Below are 19,905 nucleotides of genomic sequence, written 5' to 3' on the forward strand. Positions count from 1 at the left end.
GAGAATATGGGGAACAGGTACACTCACCCCTCTGGCAGGAGGGCAGGTCCTCACTCCAGGTTAGGTCCCACTGGCACATGAGGACACTGGATCCCACCACCTGGTAGCCAGGATAGCACTGGTAAGTGACGACAGTGCCATGTACCAGCTCAGGCTGCGACGGGCTCTTCCAGCCATGGGGGATCTCAGGCAGCTCCGGACACGTGTCATTACGGGGCACCTCTGGGGGCAGCAAGAGCAGGCCGTCAGCAGCACCAAAGGGACTGTGCTAGCCTCCCTGACCCTGAGGGCACTCCGGCTCCTGCCAGTTTGTCCTGGGCCTAGCCTGGCCTAGGCAGGCTCAGCGATTCATGCCTTCCTGCTCAAGGGCCCCTCCTTGCCTGTCCCTGGCATCATTGTGTCTCCTAGATTCCAGGGTTGTCACCTAAGCTTTGGCCTTACTTCCAGAAGCACGTTGGCCAATTCCTCAGGGATTGGGTAGGGTGGGGAAAATTGTCATTTCTGTCAAAGATTGTTAGAAAGGTAGAAACGAACACCTCTCCTCAGTTCCCTATTTCTGTTATGAGGTTCCTCCTGCTGTCTACCCAAATCCCTCCTGCTGCAGCGGAGCCTTGCTTCCTCTCACTGGGCCCTCAGGGAGGATGGAGAACAAGACTAGCTTCCCGAAGGTGATACCTGGAGTTTCCCAGCTTTCCCTCATCAGATAAGAGCACTCAGGCTCCTCATTGCCCTGGACTCTCTGACTTGCCATGGTTCAGGGTCTGCATCCTGGCATCCCTTTTCCCCCAGGCAGCAGGATGGGGCAGGGGCAAGCTCACCAAAGAAGTGGATGACAAAGCCCTGCTGGTAGCCCAGCACTGAGGCCCCGGGGTCTGACTGGAACTGTATGGTGACGTCAGCCATGGAGGTAAAGAGCTTGAAGTGGCCACGGGGCCCAGAGTACTGGCCCAGGACCCGGGCTGTCAGGTCATCCCCATCGTAGAAGGTAAGCACGTCACCAGGGCCTATGCGCAGCCTGTGGAGGAGGACTGTCAGGAAGGGTGGGCCCGGGGACCCCAGGACGGGCTGGGTGACAGATGTCCCCAGAGCTCAGGAGGTAGCTTGGCCAAGCCCAGTGAGCACTCACACTCGGACGTCCAGCATGATGCGCTTGTCTTCCTCCACATGCACGCCCCAGATGCAGTCCTGCCCACGGCCGTAGGGCTCTGGCCAGTTGGGGGAGAGCACCACGCCGGCCGAGTCTGTGATCTCCCCACTGCACACAGCTGGAAAGCAGAGGAGGCGCATCCCCTCCGCGTTCCCCCCAGTGCCATGTCCTGGAGCTGCCACCGGCCCACAGGAGTGCCTACCCACTGCTTGGAGCCCCCCACCTCCTCCTCAGGGGGAAGCTTGAATCACACATGTCAGAGGGCCGCTGTGGTCCCAGGCCCTGTGGCTGGCTCCCTGGTGCCCACCCTGCTCCCTGCCCTGGCAGGCCCATCTACTGGTGTCTACTGACCTCGGCAAGCAGGCTCTGTCTCATTCCATTGGGGGTCATGAGGGTCAACGCACTCAATGATGATGGAGCCCTGCTCCAGGGTGTAGCCAGGGTCGCAGCTGAACTCCACGGTGGTACCCACAGGGTAGGAGGGTGCGCTGCTGCTGAAGTTGCCGTATTTGACAAAGGGCTCATAGCAATGGCCTTGCTGGAAGGCTGCAAACCACAGGGCCCAGCCCAGCTCAGCCTCGACTGGAGCAAACACAGGGGGCAGTTGTCCGCCTACTTCCCTCCCCAAGGCCTTTCTCTTCCTGACTGCAGATGTATGTCTGAGATTTGGAGCAGAGGGCAGGGACAGCCCAGAGCATCCGTCCCGATTGTGCTCAGGAGGTCATCTTGATTACCATTGTGTTCCCAGTGCCTAGTTTGTGCTTAGTACACAGAGGGTGCTCAATAAATGTTTTTTGAATAATGAACACATGCATGCATGAGTGGTGCTAGGATGTCTCTTGTAGCAATTCTCCTTCCCTAAGGGTTGGGGCCATTTTTGTTCTTCAAACTCTAGAGAATTCATTCTCTTGGACCAGAGGTCCTGGGTCCAGGCAGGGGTCTCCTGAAAAGATGGAGTAGAATCCTGGACTTCAGGAGAGGGGTAGGGAGAGGGGACCTGGGTGGCAGGTGAGCAAGGGCTGAGTTGGAAGGCGTGATAATGGAATGGAGGCAGAGGGGGAGGGTGTGAGAAGAGACCCCAGGCTCAAGACCCCCACCCCCAGTTAGGTCCCAGCAGACTCACCCTCATAGCGCAGGGCCATGCCTGCAGCCGCACCACTGCTGTCAGTACTGAGCTCCACAAAGAAGTGTCGGCCGGAGCTGAGCAGGCCCTCAATGGGCAGGTACTCCACCTCATAGGAATCATACACCGGGGGGGCCTCCACATTGTCCCCATTGCGGATGATGAGCCTGGGCCAGGAGAGCGGCAGCTGCGTGGCTGGTCGCTGAGTCGAGTGGGGTGAGGCCCCAGGCTTGGGTACCATCCCTCCAGCAGGGTATTACCAGGCCAGGCACTGCTATCCCACCAGGATACCCCCTCACCTGTCGTCATCCTCTGCCAGGGAAACCTTCTCAAAGTGCAGGTGCAGCCGCTGGCCCTCGGGAGCCTCAAGCAGCCAGTGGCAGGTGAGGTTGATGCTGTAGTTGCCCGGGAAGCCAGGAGAGACGATACGGCCCGTGGTGGCATTGCGGATCACTCCACCGCAGGAAGCTGTGAGACAGGGGTGGGACGGTGGGCTGGGCTGGCCAGTGGGATCCTAGACAGCCTAACAAGCCTCTCTGCCCATCCCAGCTCTGTACCTTCTGCACGGGCCAGCAGGGAGCTTGCTTTCATGGCCCTGAAGGTCAATCCTTTGCCCCTGTGACCCTGCTCCAGGCAGCCGACCTCCTAACCTTTCACACCTCTGTTATTCTTCATGTGCAACTCCCTTGACTAAGGTAGATCTTCCATTGCCTAGCCGTGTGGCCCTGGGTAAGTCACTTACCCTCTCTGCTGACTCCTCTGGGAGGCCATCCCTGATTTCCCCTGCCCAGGTGAACTTTATTAATACCCCTTACCAGGGTATATCTGCTGCAGGGTATATCCAACCTTCTTGGGTATATCTGCTGTCTCTACCTCATGTCACTTTCTTAAACCAGTTATTATTGGATATGTCCCTTACGTAGGCCCCCTTGGGCAAGGACCAAGTCTTTTCAGGCCAGGCACAGAGTTGGTATTCAATGTTTGTTGAATAAAATGAGTGAATGGATATTAAAAAAGAGAGTGGGACTAGATCAGGGATGACAAACACCTGGTATGCATGCCGTCCACCTCCAATTCTTGTGCCCTTAGCAGGCATTGCTAGCCAGGCGATGGTCTTGAATGCTGTCTGAAACAGCATCACTACCACTGTCATTTCTGGGCTGACCCCTTAGGGCCTTTCCAGCACTGGTCCCTCTGGCCTGGGACCGTCCTCTCTTCCTAAGCAGAGGCTTATCAGCTCTCCCATCCCCATCATTGAGGGCTGCTGAGTTACTTGGCCACGGGCTCCTGGCAGTTAGATGGGGCCAGAGAAGGAGTCTCAGGCAACAGGAGTGTGGCTGGTTTCAGGCAGCGCTTTCCTCTCCTGGACACGCAGCTCTGGACCAGCTCTCAGAGACCAGGCTGCCATGGCCAAGACCCGGTGCCTTTGTCTCCAAGTGTTCAAGACTGCAGAATATTTTAACCTAATAAAGCTTCCGGGGAAGGAGTTGTGGTGAGTTTCTTCTCTGCTTCTTTGCAGAGGGGGCAGACTCACCTTTCTGCTTGGTCTCAGAATGGAACTGCCCTTCAAATCTGATCATGCCCCATCCTCCACTTAAATTCCTCAGTGGCTCCCTATTACCCTCAGGATAAAGTCCAGCCTCAAGAGGGTGTTCAAGCCCTTTATAAACCACTCTCTCTTGACTCAGCGTCAGCCCTTCCCCGTACACCCGCTTCTTCAGGTGCACCTCACCATGTCCTCACGACAGTGTGCTGCTTCATGCCTCCGCATCTTTGCAGGTGCTGTTCCAGGAATCCACTCCACTTCCCTGACCCTAACATGCCTGTCATCCTTCCCTGCCTTCTCCTTGGGAAGTTTTCCTTGTCTCCTTCCTCATTTTGGAGACGCTCTCCTTCCCTTGGATCCCCACTGTGCCCTGAGTTCCCCCCATCACAGCTCCATCTGCACTGAACTTCCTGAGCTGCTTTCCAGTCTTCCCACCAGACAGAGAGCTCCTTGAGGGCAGAGCCCGTGTCTGGCTTATTCACCTCTGCTTATACCTGGCACCTAGAAAGAGTTTATAGAATGAAATAAGTATCAAAAACCCAAGCTGCCTTTCACACTGCAAACTAAACATTCCATCTCCCTTCTGCCAACAAGCCCCACTCCACTGGCAGCAATCTCAGACTCCCTGATCACCCAGGGCCAGAACCTGGGAGTCTCCTCCTTCCCCCCATTCCCTCATCAGTGACTCTGGAAACACTTCCCTCCTCTTCATTCCCGAAGTCATTGTCTAAGTTCAAACCGTCTTGCCTGGCTGGCTGCCTAGCCTCCAGACACCACCCGGCTGTCTCTCCTGAGGAATAGTTCTGAGCCCCTCCCTCCTCATCTCACAAAATTTCAACAGCTCCCCACCCAGTGTCTTGGCCTGATATTCAAGGCCCTCCCACTGCCCCCTCCACATGTCTCAGGCCTCAGCCAAACCTGGCTGTTTTCTGTGTCCCTAAATGCTCCCTCACCTTCTCACCTCTGTGTCACTGCCCACATTGTTCCCTCCACTGAAATGTCCAGGGACTTCCCTGGTGGTGCAGTGGTTAAGAATCCGCCTGCCAATGCAGGAGTCACAGGTTCGAGCCCTGGTCTGGGAAGATCTCACATGCCACGGAGCAACTAAGCCCGTGTGCCACAACTACGGAGCCCACGTGCCACAACTATGGAGCCCACGTGCCACAACTACTGAAGCCTGCACGCCTATAGCCTGTGCTCTGCAACAAGAAGCCACAGCAATGAGAAGCCCGCGCACCACAACAGAGTAGCCCCCGCTCGCCGCAACTAGAGAAAGCCCACGTGCATCCACGAAGACCCAACACAGCCAAAAATAAAAAAATAAAAAATAAATAAATTTTAAAAATCAGTTACTATAATTTACCACATCAACAGATCAAAGGAAAAATCATATGATCATCTAAATAACAGCTGTATGAATAGTTAATACAACTCAACACTCATTAAAAAAAAAAAAAAAAAAGTCAAACCTTCAACGCTTACTTCCCCTAGGAAGCCTCCTAAGTACCCAGCTAAGGATGATTGCTTCCCCCTATCCCAGGTCACTCTGTCTCTTCACTGGTACTTTTGTGTTTTGTTTTTTGACTGTGCAGCTTGCTGGATCTTAGTTCCCCGACCAGGGGTCGAACGTGGGCCCACAGCAGTGAAAGCACTGAGTCCTAACCACTGGACCGCCAGGGAATTCCCTCTTCATTGGTACTTTTAACTCCCTGCTCTGGAAGCTGGTGACCCATGTACTTTCTTTCACTCCCATTTCCTGGAACTGTGCGCTCCCTGAAGGCACAGTCCCTGTTTAATTCTGCTCTGTATACCTGTGGTGCCTCCGTACAGTAAGTGCTCAATAAGTGCAGGTTGGGTGAACGCCGCTGATGTGTGTGGCCATTTTCTGGCTTCCTTATGGAGAGCAAATGAAGGTGCCAGACAGCAACAGAGAGCAGGAATGAGCCCCCCACCTCACTCCCCTGTTCAGCTCTGAGTCCCCTGGGGCTACTCACCAATGCAGACAGGCTCCTGAGAATCCCATAAGGGCTGGGTGGCGTTGAGACAGGTAAGGAGCCTGGCACCCTTCAGCTGGTAGCCAGTGGCACAGTGGAAGCGGGCACTACCTCCTGGGTGGAGGCTGGTGACAGTCACGGCTCCATAAGCTGGACGTCGGGGAAAGCGGCAGCTCAGGAGATAGGCTGCAGAGAGAGAATGGGTGATGTGTGTGTGTGTGTGTGTGTGTGTGTGTGTGTGTGTGTGTGTGTGTTTTGAGTGGGCTGAGTCATAGCCAGGGCAAAAGGGGCCTGCCCCAGCCTGCCTTGAGGTGTCAGAGGAAGCATCAGGAATTCCAGAAGAGACTCTGATTCCCTCCCCAGAAGGTGCCAGTGATATTTCCGGCAGCCTGGGCTGGTTAATGGAGCAAGTACAGAGGTGGAAGTTGGAGCCTTGGGTTCTGGTCCAAGCTTTCTGACACTTTAGGCAAGTTACTTCGCCTTTCTGTGTCCTAGTTTCCTCATTTGTTAAATGAGGTTCAAAATGCCAGCCCACTTACAGGGGTATTGTGAGAATAAATGAGATAGTATTTTATTCAGCTTGGTACCTCTGGAACCAAGAAATATTTATTGAATGACTTGTAGATGTGAAAGAACTTGAAATAGAGAAAAGCCTATACTGATGTAAAGTACTGATATTATGTTTCCTATAGGGGACAAATATGAATTACAGCAGGAAACACTTAAGTCAGAGACAGTAAAAGCTTTCCCAGTATTCACTGAGAAATGCTAAAAAGCTTGATGGCAAGGGCTGAGGACTTTTTAAAAACAGGATGGGTCGAGGGTGGCAAGGCAGGACACGCCTTCAAGGAAGTTGTGGGAGGGACAAGTTGCCCTGGGAAACTTGGTAACTTTTAGAACTGTCATACCAAGTACGACCGAATGGTGGCAGCAAATCCTATAAAAAAAAAAAACCGGCCAATCCCAATCCAGTGCCAAACTGGGGCCTTAGCTAAAAATAGGGGTCAGGGCTTGGGTCTGAGAGGTGGTCAAGGAGAGGGGCTGAGTGAAGAGTCTGGGCTATAGTCTGCAAACCCTCGGAGGTGGTGGGAGAGATGAGGACCGTCTAGACTGAGGAACCACTCGTGGGTCTCGGGGTGGAGGAGGCCCACCCTTACCGATGGTACTAGGTGGATAGGAAGAAAGGTCCAGGCAGGGACTCTACAAGCCTCTGTGTGCCTTTGTATGAATATAAGAAAAGCCTGCCTCTGGGCAGACGAGGGTCCAGACACAAGTTTTGTGATTTTCACCTGTCCTGGTCTTAGTTACTAGGTCTGTGAAAGGGGGAGATGATTCCTACTCATCCGTCTCTCACAGAGTTCTTAAAAGAATGGCCAATGAGTGATTGCTTGTGATTGGTAGTCAGTATGGGGCAGTGCTTAGGAGGTGGGCTCTGATGTCAGACTGCCTGGGTTTGAATACAGGCTCCCCTACTTGCTGTGCCACTTTGGGCAAGTTACATAACTTCTCTGTGCCTCAGTTTCCTTGTTTACCCACCCATTTGGAGTTTGCATCCAATGTTGTTACATGAGAGGTTAAGTGAGAGGATATATGTGCGGTGTCTGGCCCAGAACAAATACTGCACACACCAGCTCGCTGTTATTGTTTGTAAGTTTGATTAACAAAAGCACCACTCATGTGCATGCACCTTCCAGCCTCTAAAGTGCCTTCACACTCTTCTTACTTGATGTCTACAACATGCTTAGGAGGAAGTTAGGGGTTATTAACTCACCTTCAGGTGAGGAAAACCAAGGTTCAGAGAGACTGAGGGACTTGCCCTGACCACATAGTCAGTAAGTGGTAGAGTGGGTGCTTGAAACTCCTGGCCCTAGAGCCCACTGCTTTATATCTCCTCTTTCCCACCTGCTTTCCCAAATGAAGTAGAAACCTGGGCTCAGGAGTCAGAGAAACCTGAGAGTAATAATGAAGGCTGTCTTGGGTGGTTGTTCAGGGCGGCCACTCACAATGATCTGGGGAGAAACCCCAGGCTGGGATGGGATGGGACACTCTACCCAGAATGGAGGGGGGAGTGACACTGAGGGCAGTCTAGGTCATGAGCCAGAGGTCGTGCTCAGCACTTGTACTTCCATCTTCCCCATGAGTTCTTATCACAGGTCCGGGAAGGGAGGTCCCCCATTTCACAGATTAGGAACTTGGGCTGGGATGAGGTGAGAGCAGGAGGCTGGGGGCAGACAATGAAGCCCCCAGACTCCATGGTGGGTAAAGTGCCACTTCCCAAGACGAGCTTCCTCCTGTTGCCATGACGACTGTTCCCGGGGAGCCTGCATCACTGAAATCTGTTGAGCTATTTTCTCCCTGGCATCTGTTTCTGGGGCCAAGTCCAGTGCCAGGAATATTCAGGAGGGAGGAGGGGGATGCCTGGCAGGACCTTCTACTTCCTCACCCTGCCTGAGGTTGTGGGAGGGGAGATGGAATTTGGTTCTGCAGATGAGGGTCCAACCTTATGATCTCCAACATTATCTTGGATAGCTCTGACAGGGGTGTGGGTACAGGGCCCCTCACCCCCTCTTCTGGCACCCTCTTTCTCCAGCCCAGGGAGATGCGCGTATGAGCACACGCTCCTGTTCCCATCTCTGGGATCAGGGCTAATTACAGCCTATAATTAGGGGAATTACACTCATTAAGGAAAGAGCTGATCATTGACAAAAACTGGGCGAGGAGGGAGGGCTTCTGGGAACTGAGAAAGAGGCAGGACTGGGCCAGCTTTCCCAGCCCCTCCTTGGGGTCTGCACCCCTCGCCAGGCCTCCAACTCGCTGCCTTTCAGCCACCTTTGTCTGGCCCAACAGAGAGAAGGTCTGGGGGTTTGTGCAAAGGAATTTGCAGCAAGAGAGAAGGTTACCGTGGTATGATTATGCCCACTGCTAGGGAGGACTGATGAGCCATTAGGGAGGCTGGTCGGGCTGCCTAGACACTCACCCTTGCCTCAGCTGGCCCCTTGCCTCTGACAAGCCCCTGGCCAGCCCCTGATGGCCACCAGGCTCCCTGTTGCCACACCAGATTGCTCCCCCAGTTTAGGTGGAGAGGCCAGGAAGGGGTGAGTACTCCTTAGGGGAGGGGTCCAAGCATCCCCATCTCCAGAGGAGTGATTGTGGCTCCTGGCAGGGCCGCGGAAGTGGTCCCTGACAATGCAAGCCAATTGTTCATGTCAATCATTTCCCCATTAGCACTCCCCAGTCTGAACTGGTTACCTTGTCACAGCAGTGCAAGGGATCAAGAAGACTTTGGGGAAGAAGGGGCCAACAGGGATACTGATGGGAGAGGGATGGAGTCCCAAACCCCTTTTCCTCCCTTTCCCATCCTACTAGCTCCTTAACATAGTTCCGGTTTCTTTCTGGATGTGTGCTAAGCCCTTGACATGCACCATTTTGTTTCATCCCTACCATGACTTTGTGGAGTAGGTGTTTTGGACTCATTTTACAACAGAGGAAAAGGAGGGTTAGAGAGGTCAAATGACTTGTCCAAGGTCAATAGCCAGTGGGAAGGAGATTCAGACACAGATGTGCCCATATCCTGAGTCTGTGATTTTCCTATTACATCATGCCACTCTCCTATTTCCAGCGGTGTTCTGAGCTGACTGGGACATGGCCAGGTGAGGCAGTTCAGGAAGGCCAGGTTGGTAGCTAAGGACCTTTAGATGGTCACTATCAAGCCCCTTTGACCTCGACCCCCTTGCATTTGGGGAGAGGCCTTCTATTGTTACTGCCTGTTAGGTGTCTGCCTCCTGAGGAGATTCTGAACTCCTTGAGGGCAAGGACTTGGCTGGATCTTGATACTGCCAGTCTCTAGCACAGGCCTCGCAAGGAGCAGATGCCTAGGAAAAGTTTACTGACTGACTGAATGAATGAGTGGCAAGGGACACACCTGGGGCTGCCTGATTCTGTGTCAGTCCCCCTTTGAGACCAGTTCTCTGCAGGGTGGTAGGTGGAACAGGGAAGGTCCTGGAGGTATCAGATGGGCAATACTCACCTCCAGTTGTACAGAGCTTCCCTGGGCAACTGAGTTGTATGTTACTAGTCTCTCCATGCTTCCCCCAGGCTGTAACAGCACCAGAGATCCCCAGGAGGGCAGCCAGTCTGGGCTGGTATTTTCCTCAGCTACCCAGGCCTACCTTGGTAGTAGAAATGGAAGGTGCCAGGCCCAGCGGGTGGTGGGAGGCTCTGGAACCTCAGGGCCGCTTGGTGGGTGGGGCTGCGGATGACGTGCCCCCTCAGCAGGAAAGACTGGTTGGCCAGGGGCAAGGGGTCAGGCCCCCCGAGGCCCTCCACAGTTATTGTCTCCCCTTCTCGGAGGCTGATGTTCTGGACCTGTCCATAGAATAAACAGAGCAAAGCAGAAGAGTCAGGCTTCTTTTTGCTGACTGAGCCCTGCTGCCCTCAGGCTCCTGCAGGCCCGGGGCATGGCCAATCCTCAGTGCCCCTTGGGCATTGGAGCCCCGGCCCTGAGCTAGGCACTTCAGTGCAGGAAGAGCTCATTTTACTTTCCCAGTAACCCTGTGAAATGGGACCTGAAGTTCAGAGATATCAAGTAAATTATCCAAGGTCACATAGAGAGTAGCACAAGTGGGATTTGTAAACACGTCTGTTTCCAAAGCTTTTCAGCTACACCAAATGCTTCCTGTCCCTTCATAGCTCTAGGCTCAGTTTTCTCACTGGTAAGGTGGGGATGCGGTTGGTGTGTTGAACTAGATGGTGTCTGCCGAGGGCCTGGCCAGCAAGGTGGGCTCTTAAACATCAGCTTCCCCTGAACATCCTCTGTTGTCCTCTCACACCCAGCCTGCCTCAAACTGAGCACCCGCTTCCCCCAGCTGGCAGCTCCCCTGGCTCCCCAGCTCAGGGAATGACCTTACCATCCATCTGCAGGCCCAAGTTAGAAACTGGCATCTCTCCTCCTCCCTTATACCCCACATCAAATCCGTCATTCCTTCCTGTCAACTGGCCCCCAACTCTGTTCACTGCCCTTCATCCCCGCTGCTACCTCCCCTGTCCTCGCTGTTATTGCTCACCTAGACCCTCGCAGCAGCCTCCTGCCAGCCTCCCTGCCTGCAGGGCTTAACCCACTTCTCCCTCCACCTCATATTCTCTGAATTGCAGCCAGTGAATAGCCCTGATATGTTGCTGCTCATGGTGCTTCCTTATTTAAATCATCCGTGGCTCTCCAGTGAGCCCACAAAGACCACAGTATCTAGTCCAGACTCCTTGCTGTGGCCCTCGAGGCCCTGCCCAACTTGGCCTCTGCTGACTGCTCAGCCTAGCCTTATGCCACGCCCCTCCACGTGCCAGCCACCCTTCTGTTCTCTCTTCTCCGGGCCTCTTTTTCCAGTCCTTTCCTCTGGCTGTCACAGGCCCCTCTGCCACCACCCCAACACCCTTAGACCTTCAATCCCTGCAGCATCCTCTGGGCTCCATGCCTTCATTCAACAAGGATTGGACAGCAACAGACTCTGCCCAGAGGGGAAGTGTTAGTGTGGCCTGGTAAAGGAGCACTGGATTGGGAGCCCAGAGGTCTGGGACCTAGTCCTAACCATGTGATCTTGGACAAGTATGCCGACTATTGGAGCTTCATTTTCTCCATCATATAAAATGCCTAGTGTGAATCTTTGCTACTCAGAATGTGGTCCCTGGGCCAGCAGCATCAGCACCACCGGGGAGCTTGTTAGAAATGCAGAAGCTCAGACCCCACCTAAGATCTACTAAATCATCCTTTGCATTTTTTTTTTATATCTCTGATTTTCTTTCTTTCTCTCTTTTTAAAATTAATTAATTAATTAATTTTTGGCCGTGTTGGGTCTTCGGTGCTGCTCGCGGGCTTTCTCTAGTTGCGGCGAGCGGGGGCTTCTCTTGTTGCGAAGCACGGGCTCTAGGCGCGCGGGCTTCAGTAGTTGTGACACACGGGCTCTAGAGTGCAGGCTCAGTAGCTGTGGCACACGGGCTTAGTTGCTTCAAGGCATGTGGGATCTTCCCGGCCAGGACCCGAACCCGTGTCCCCTGCATTGGCAGGCAGGTTCTAAACCACTGCGCCACCAGGGAAGTCCTCATCCTTTGCATTTTAACAAGGTGATTCCGAAGCATTGATCTACATGGTTTCCAAGGTCCTTACTATGTTGCTCTGACGTAGGACCTTCACAGATTATCCTCCTGGGCTAGTTAAGTGGCATCCAATGAGTCACCAAATCCTTCCTAATCTTATCTCCCAAATATTTCAGTTGATTCCTCCTCTCCATCCCTTTGTCTCTATCTTGGCTCTGATTACCTACCACCCTCCCCCCCACCCATTGTTCCTCACCTGGCCTTCACCCCTCCCATCCCCAACTCATCTCCCTGGCCCCGGCTGTCTCAAGATTGGACCATGTCTCTCTCCTACCCAAACCCTGTGGGTGACTTCAGATTGTCCACAGGAAGAGGTCCAAACTTCCCAGCTCACAGTTGGCCTCAGCAGCTCTGCCAGCCTCTTATCTTCACTGCAGCCACAGGCCATGCCTCACTCCCCTCCTCTGGGCATTTGCATATGCAGGATCCAGCCCAGGGAATGCCTTCCGTTTTTTCCTCTCCTGCTGAAGCTGCTCATTCTTTCAGGTCTCAGGGCCACCATCCTCTGCCTCCCAAGCCAGGCCAGTCAGTTCCTTTACTTCAGGCCTCTCTACCGTCTGTCTCTCTTATAAAGCCTAAAGGTAGCATTTTGGGTCACAATGCCCTCTTCCCTGGCCAGTTGCAATAAAGATGTGTGGAAAGGGTGAATGTGTGGGTCGCTAGAGGGACATTCCTTGCAGATTTCTGTAAACTGAGAAGCACAGAGCATGCTGAGCCCAGCCAGGTCCAAGGACGCAGCTGCGCTAGGCTCTGGGCCCCTCAGACTGTGGGTGGTGAGAGCATACGTGCCCTGCAGACTCCCCTGCCTGGGAGAAAAGGCCTAGGGGATCTTTGGGGCTGAAGAGAAAACGCAAGGCAGGGTGCTGGGGCAGATGTGCAGCCTCTCCATGAGGAGCTCCCCTCCAGGGCACATTTGGGTGGAGGCTGCTGGACCATCTGCCAGGGACATTCCTCAGGGAATTCCTGCAGCAGGCGGAGGCTGGATGAGGTCCCCTCAAACTTGGAGATTCTGTGATTCTAGAGTTGGGCAAACAAGACACACACACGTGGAATCTGTAATTATCGAGAGATGCCAGGCAGCATATAATTCTGCCTTAAGTGGGACTGAATGCATGCAGCAGGAATCCTCTAGGGGGGAGTGGAGGGGTTGCAGGCTCAGGGAGAGCACGTGGAGCAGGTGGGGCTGAGAGCGCCTTACGGGGGCAGGGCCGGCCTGGGAGGAGGAGAAAGGGAGGACATCACCGCAGGGGAATTACTAATGAAGTGAAGGCAGAGAAGTAGACGTGAAGTTAGCATTTTTCCTAGTTCCCACAAACACCCTTTTGACCCCTATCTTCCAGCTCCTGACCCTGCTTTTTAGCCAGCAACGGTGGCAACAGCAATAACAACAATTACCATTCACAGAGCGCCTACAATGTGTCAAGCCTTGTACTATTTACAGATATTTCATCCTCACCAGAATTCTGTAAGGCGGGTGGTAAAGTCCCCTTAAGTAAACAGAGGCTGGGAGAGGCTAAGGTCACACAGGTGTTAAGTAGTAGAGCCTGGCCTTGCTGGAGGCAAAGGCAGCTCCCTTCCTCCTAACCTCATGGGGGTGTCTCCCGCAGACAGATTTCTAGACATCTTTATTCCTGGGTCCCAGGTCCGCCAGGTTTAGCAGGGAGGTGGTTTTTGGCCATACTGGGCTTTTTTCAAGATGTTGAGCCATCTTTCCCCCCAGAAGCCTGTAAAGCTGAGAAAACTGGGAGCTGAGACCTCTGTCCCCCTCCAATCTGGGGAAGGCATGGGCCCCTCAAAGCTGGCCTGGTGGCAGGGGTTGCCATGAGAGCATGGAATGGAGTGGGCCTGATTACTTGGGGCTCTTATCCAGAAGGTACTCTATTCTCACAATGGCTGTCTATGCAGCGCTGGTCCCTTGGGTTTCAAGCACCCACTTGCAGGCCTGCCACAGTGGCCAGATGTAATTTGTCACTTGTTTGAGGGCCAGGCCTGACAGGGGCCAGACAGGGCTTGGTGTTAGACAAGGGGGGTGATGAAGTCTTGATGTAATTTGCAGGCATCTGAAGGGCTCAGGAGACAGATTGAAATGTCAGCTCTGCTCACGACGGCTGTCTTCCCACACCCCTAGCCAGTGACAAGAGGGGAGCTGTGGATCAGGTTGGGGAAGACAGAAGCAGAGGGAGCTGAGTACAATTCCCACAGGACTCTGGGCTGTCTAACACTGCCCAGCTTCCAGCAGACCAGGGGTCAGTTCAAGGAAGGAAATATGGCTGCTTTGAGGGGGCTGACTCCTTCCTGGATGGGAGGTGGGGAGGATTCAGGTTGCCCTCTGCCAACCCCAGACCATCAGCCTTGACTGGCCTGTCTGTCCCCATGGAAGCTGCCAGTCGGTCTCTAGGACATGCTCTAATGGTGCGACTCATAGACAGGATGGTGCCACAAGTCCTTGCACAAAATCATCTTAGTACAACCCTGCACGGGCCATGAGCTCAGGGATGACTTGTGTGTAAGCCCCTCCCCCAGTACCTGAGTCCCACTCCCAGAAGCTGACCATGGCCCCTGTTCCACTGCGCTCTCCTGATCACCGACACCTGTGTGTGTACTCTGACATTAAACCCACCGCATGCACACAACTCCCTCAAACACGTGACCTGGCACATATGTCCACACATACATGTGCTCCCTCACTCCAACAGTAGTAGAATCACAATTCTTCCCATGAGATCCTTTACAGTTTTCAAAGCTCTTTCACACCCATTATCCTCACAGATCTCACAAAACCTCAATAAGGGAGGCAGGGCAGGCTGTGTTTACCTCCAGCCTATAGAGAAGGGAACCTCGTAATCAGAGAAGTTGAGAGCTCCTCTTTGGGTCACACTGTAAATCCAAGGCAAAGCCAGGACTCCAGGCCAGGACTCCTGATTCCTGGTCCAGTGCTTTGTCTTCATGCAAGCATCCCAGGCCTCTCCCCCGAAACTGGGAGAATTCCAGATGGGGTTCCTAGAGGAGCAGGCAGGGCTGGGCTGAGAAAAGGGGTTGGGGATGGAGTTCTCCAACTGTTCCCAACTGAACTCTCTTTCTGCAACAGGACAATCTTCTGGGCCAGGGGAAGAATAGGGACTCTTGAGTCCTGGATCAACTCCCAGCTCCATCATCGACTAGTTGATAGGTCTTTGGGCAAGTCACATGACATCTCTGAACCCCAGTTTCATCTGTGAAATGGGATAATCACACCCACCTCATGGGGTTATAAGGGTTAAGTTAGATCCCGCCTGTACGGGGCTCAGCACAGAGAGGGCGCATGAGCAGTCCTCTTTCCCGTTTTTGGAGAGACCTGGGCCCCACCCAGGCTGTGGACCCACCTCATCTCAGGTCTGCCAGGGCTCTGCCTGGGAGGCACTGTACCTGGGAGCCACCCTCTCCCTAGCCCAGATTCTGAGCTGCTAGGAAGCAGGAAACAGGGTCAAGGGCCTGAGATACCACTGCCATTCTGAGCTATGAGGGAGCTTCCCACCCAGAAAAGGAGCCACACTCAGAGGGACTGGCTGGGAGAAGCCAGAATCATCTGGTTCAACCTCCTTTAACAGAAAGGGAAACAGGCCCAGAGAAGGCCAGGGCTTAGCCCAGTGACTGAGAGATGGGCTGCAGAACCGGGACTGGAAGCCCACTTTCAGTTTCTGTGCTCTATGTGACAGCCTCTATGCTCTTGTCTCAACTGATGCTTGTCTACAAACACTTATGGGGTAGGGTCTGCTTTAGGGAGGGGAAGAGGGGCCTAAATCCTTGGGGCTAGACCTGTTTCCTCCCTTGTGACCCCCCCTCAGATAAGCCTTCTAGGAGCCAAGAAAGAGGAGCTTGCTGAGAAATCTCACCCCCCTGACCCACCACCCTACTCCTGCGTCCATATCAGGCCTGGCCCTGACCTGGCCTAGAAGGGTAGGGTGTTCTGGTTATCAAACTGGCAGCTGGGCTGGCATGGGAGAGCAGTGTTCCAATGGGGCCATCTGGGGCACTAGGGCAGGGACTGTGGGCAGCTGTGTCCAGGCTCCAGATGGTACAGAGAGCACCCAAGCCAAGATGGGGCTGGCAGCGGGAAGGTTCTTGGAACGCCAAGCACAGTGAGAGACGTGAGCCAGGCCCAGAAAGGCCTGGAGCTCTCAGGAGAGCTGGCTGCCTGGAGAGGAAATGGGACCCTCATGGGCCATGGGGCTCATGCCCACCCACCCTGAAGGGTCTTCTCTGGATCTCTCTAAAAAAGAGCCTAGCCCAGTGCCCAATCCCCAGCTGAAATAGGCAAGCCTCTTCCCATCACAGAGGGCTGGCCCTGGCCTTCTTCCTACGGGCAGCCCAGACCCTCGGCCTCAGAAGGCACAGATAGCTGCAGCATCCTGAGGGGAGGTGGGGGCCAGGGATGAAGCAGGTTATGAGGGGCTGTGGTCTAAGCCATGGAGAGATGGGCTGTTAGGGATTCTGGAACCCCTGAGGCTGTTCCTCACAAGGAGGGGATTGAGAGGGTCTTGCCCAGGGGCCCAGCCTTTAGCCTGAGCTGTGGCCACATGGCAGGGGTTCAGCATGGTGTCAGGCTGACCTGCACAGGAGTGTGATTTTTGGGTCTTTAAGATGTTCCGGACTTCTCTGGTGGTCCACTGGTTAAGACTCCGCACTTCCAATGCAGGGGACTCAGGTTCGATCCCTGGTTGGGGAACTAGGATCCCACATGCCGTGTGGTATGGCCAAAACGAAAAACAAAAAAAGTTCCTCTCCTCCCACGGTTCCTCCAGTCCCCTTGCCTGGATTCCATCCCTTCCACCTACCCTGAGCCATCCCTGTGAATTCACGGAAGGGCAGGCAGGGGCTTACCCATGATGGGAAGAAGCCACAAGCGCTCCCCAAGCCTGAAGGAGCAGTGGGCAGCCTCCTGGGCATTCCAGCTGTCTCATCTGTCTTGCCCCCAGTGCACAGCGTGGCCTGGCCCGACTGCCAGTCCTGGGCAGGAGGGCACTGCACTCAGGCCTAGCCTCTGGCAGGAGTGCAATCCAGAAGCCATTAAGCCCACCTCCTGCTCCTAGGCAATAAGGTCACCCGTTCAAAACTGCCTGGGCAGGCTTCAAGGGCCAGTCTGCCTTACCTGCTGCTTTCCAGCTGAGGCTTGGCTGCTGGCCTCTCATCCTTCAGGCTTCAGAGCAGGTATCATCACCTCTGGGGAGCCTTCTCTGACCCCCCCTGGCCCCCCCATGGTGGAGTGTGCCCTATCCTGGAATTCCTATCGTCCTCTGTGCTTCCCACTCCTATCCCCAACAGCACTGTGCATTCTGTGGTCATCATTTTTTTTTGGGGGGGGTCATCATTTATGATTTCTGTCTCCCTCACTAACTGTGAAGATCCATGTCTCCAGTGCCCAGTACAGAGCCTGGCACATAGTAATTGCTCAATCTGTACTTGTGGAACAAATTCACTCATCAAAAAACATTAGTTAGGGCTTCCTTGGTGGCGCAGTGGTTATGAATCCGCCTGCCAATGCAGGGGACACAGGTTCGAGCCCTGGTCTGGGAGGATCCCACATGCCGCGGAGCAACTAAGCCCGTGCGCCACAACTACTGAGCCTGCGCTCTGGAGCCCGTGAGCCACAATTACTGAAGCCTGCGCACCGAGAGCCTATGCTTCACAATAAGAGAAGCCACCACAATGAGAAGCCCATGCACTGCAACAAAGAGTAGTCCCCGCTCGCCGCAACTAGAGAAAGCCCGCGCGCAGCTACGAAGACCCAATGCAGCCAAACATAAATAAATTAATTAATTAATTAAAAAACCAAAACATTAGTTAATGATTAACTGAGTGACCTTGGGCAATTCCCTTTCCTTCATGGCCTCAGTTTTTCAACTACCCATTGGGTATTGGTCTGCAGTGTCATTAATTCTTTAGGTCCCCAAGTGGCCTGTGTGGTGTGGCCAGGAGGCTTAGATAGGAGCAGAGGTTGCTGGAACTGGCCATGGAAGAACCTTAAACCCTGCTTCAGCCCTGATGATTCTGTCCCTCCCCACCCAGCCCTCCCTGCCATGGCCTCAGGTGCTCTCCGGCCATCAGGGCCGACAGGGTCCCCAAGGACTCTGCCCAGTGGTGGTACGGTAGAGGGCGGGGCCCTCATCTGCCTGCTATGTCTCCTGACAGCAATCCAGGGCTGTGGCAGGTCTTCCTCTCAAGGTTGCCTGGTAACGGCTTTTACATTTGATAAAAAAAATGTGGCAGAACCAGACAACAGATACGGGGCTTCCAGGGCTTCCGGGGGCTTCCATGAGAGGGTGGGTATCCAGGGTGGGGCTTGTGCCTGGGCCAGGGCCAGGGCAGGCAGAGGCAGCATCTTGCCTCATTGTGGAGAGAATGGGCCCGGCCCATTCTTCGGGACTGGGCCCGGCCTGGCCTAGTGGGCGTCAGTGGGGATGGTAGGCTTGGGGGTAGAACCAGCCCAGGCCTGCAGAGGGGCAGCCAGCCTGGCATCTGCCCCCTCCCACCCCCTTCCCCACACCTGCAGCTGGTGCCTTCCACCTGGTGAGCCACAGCCAGTGCCACCACTCATTAGGTGTTGATTTTACATTAATTACCTTAATTAAGCGGCACTGAGTGCTAATGGCTTGAGGTGGGGTGGCTGTTCCTAATTACCCTCCCAGTCAGACCAGAGCGAGGGGCACAGGGCTTGACAGAACAGGAGCAAACAGTTAGAGGAAGAAGGGGAGGGGCCCACCAGTGCTGGGAGGATGTCCCCCTCCGCAGGGCCTGGCTCAGAGACCTGGACCTGACATCCCCAGAGGGCAGGGCTGAGGGTGCTGCCCCAGGACAGATGAGCTTTAGGCCCAGATCCAGGGGCTTTGGGATGCGTGGGGAGCAGGCCGGGAACGGGGGATAGGCAGAGCTGTCCTCTTCCCTGGACTCCTCCTCTGCCCCTTCCCTGTGCTCCTCAGTCACCGCCCTGATTCCCTCAACTGGGCTGAATGCCTCTCCTCTCCACCTCCATTCAGTCTCCAGAGTCACATTAAATGTCACCTCATTCCTCCCCACCTCCATTCATTTGTCCACTCATTCAGTCAGCCCATGGAGAACCCAGTCTGGGCCGTGTACACCAAGGCACCCCTCAAGGAGCTTAGAGTCTAACCCGGGAGATGACAGCTATAAACAGACCCATAGGAGACAGCGTGATGAGCGAGGATGGGGGATGCCCCAGGCTTTGGGGATCAGGAGAGAATTCCCAGAAAAAGTGATGCCAGGGTTGAGTCCTAGGGGAGGAGATAGGAGGATGACTCTTCCATGCAAAGGGACCAGTAGGTGAAACTGGGGCTTGTGGGGAAAGTGCGCTTGACCCATTCCCTTAGCTGCAAGCCGTTTAGTGCAAAGCAGGAGTAGAGAACAAGGGAAGAAGTGGCTAGAGATGAGCCCAGAGGCACTGGCCTTGATTTAGAGGCCCTTGGGGGAGACGTGGGAGGTAGGATCAGTTTCATTTGAGAAAAATGACTGCAGTGTGGGTGGAGGATGGTAATGGGGGCAAGCGTGAGTGGAGTGACCAGTGAGGCATCCACTACAGCATCAGGGGACGGGTGACAGAGGCTGGACCACGTGGGGGTTGGGATAGAGGGGGAGCAGCCGGTAGATCTGAGTCTGGGGGAGTGTCATGGTGACAGAACTTGGGCATCAGGGAGCTGGTGGAACAGGGAGAGGGAAGGGCCAAGGTGCCTCTGGTCACACAGCTCCAGGGATGCCATCTACGATGCACCGTGGTGGCCCTGCTCTAGGTTTCTGGCTGGTTGGGGTCAGTCTCTGAGGACAGGAGTAGGGTGGCAAGCATGTTTGGGGGAACAAAAAGGAAGAGTTGGGTTTGGGGCCTGTGGAGGTGGTGGAGCCTGTGGAACAGCCATGAGGACCTGCAGGCTCAGGTTTGGGGATTAGGAGGGAGCCTTAA

The 19,905-nt window shown here is 54.4% G+C and overlaps 1 protein-coding gene across 2 annotated transcripts in view; it reads right to left on the minus strand.

Annotated features, from left to right (window-relative positions):
• SEZ6 (seizure related 6 homolog) overlaps positions 1–19,905 on the minus strand; it is a 96,113-nt gene that overhangs the window by 2,959 nt on the left and 73,249 nt on the right. For both annotated transcript variants that reach the window (XM_059998141.1, XM_059998139.1), the window contains 8 exons: positions 9,980–10,175; positions 5,811–5,996; positions 2,570–2,738; positions 2,271–2,437; positions 1,499–1,693; positions 1,127–1,265; positions 819–1,015; positions 28–222 (listed from right to left, as the gene is read on the minus strand). In XM_059998141.1, the coding sequence (XP_059854124.1) occupies positions 28–222; positions 819–1,015; positions 1,127–1,265; positions 1,499–1,693; positions 2,271–2,437; positions 2,570–2,738; positions 5,811–5,996; positions 9,980–10,175 (1,444 nt within the window). The remainder of the gene's footprint in view (positions 1–27; positions 223–818; positions 1,016–1,126; positions 1,266–1,498; positions 1,694–2,270; positions 2,438–2,569; positions 2,739–5,810; positions 5,997–9,979; positions 10,176–19,905) is intronic.

This window comes from Delphinus delphis, chromosome 19 (genome assembly GCF_949987515.2).
Source record: "Delphinus delphis chromosome 19, mDelDel1.2, whole genome shotgun sequence".
Taxonomy (NCBI): domain Eukaryota; kingdom Metazoa; phylum Chordata; class Mammalia; order Artiodactyla; family Delphinidae; genus Delphinus; species Delphinus delphis.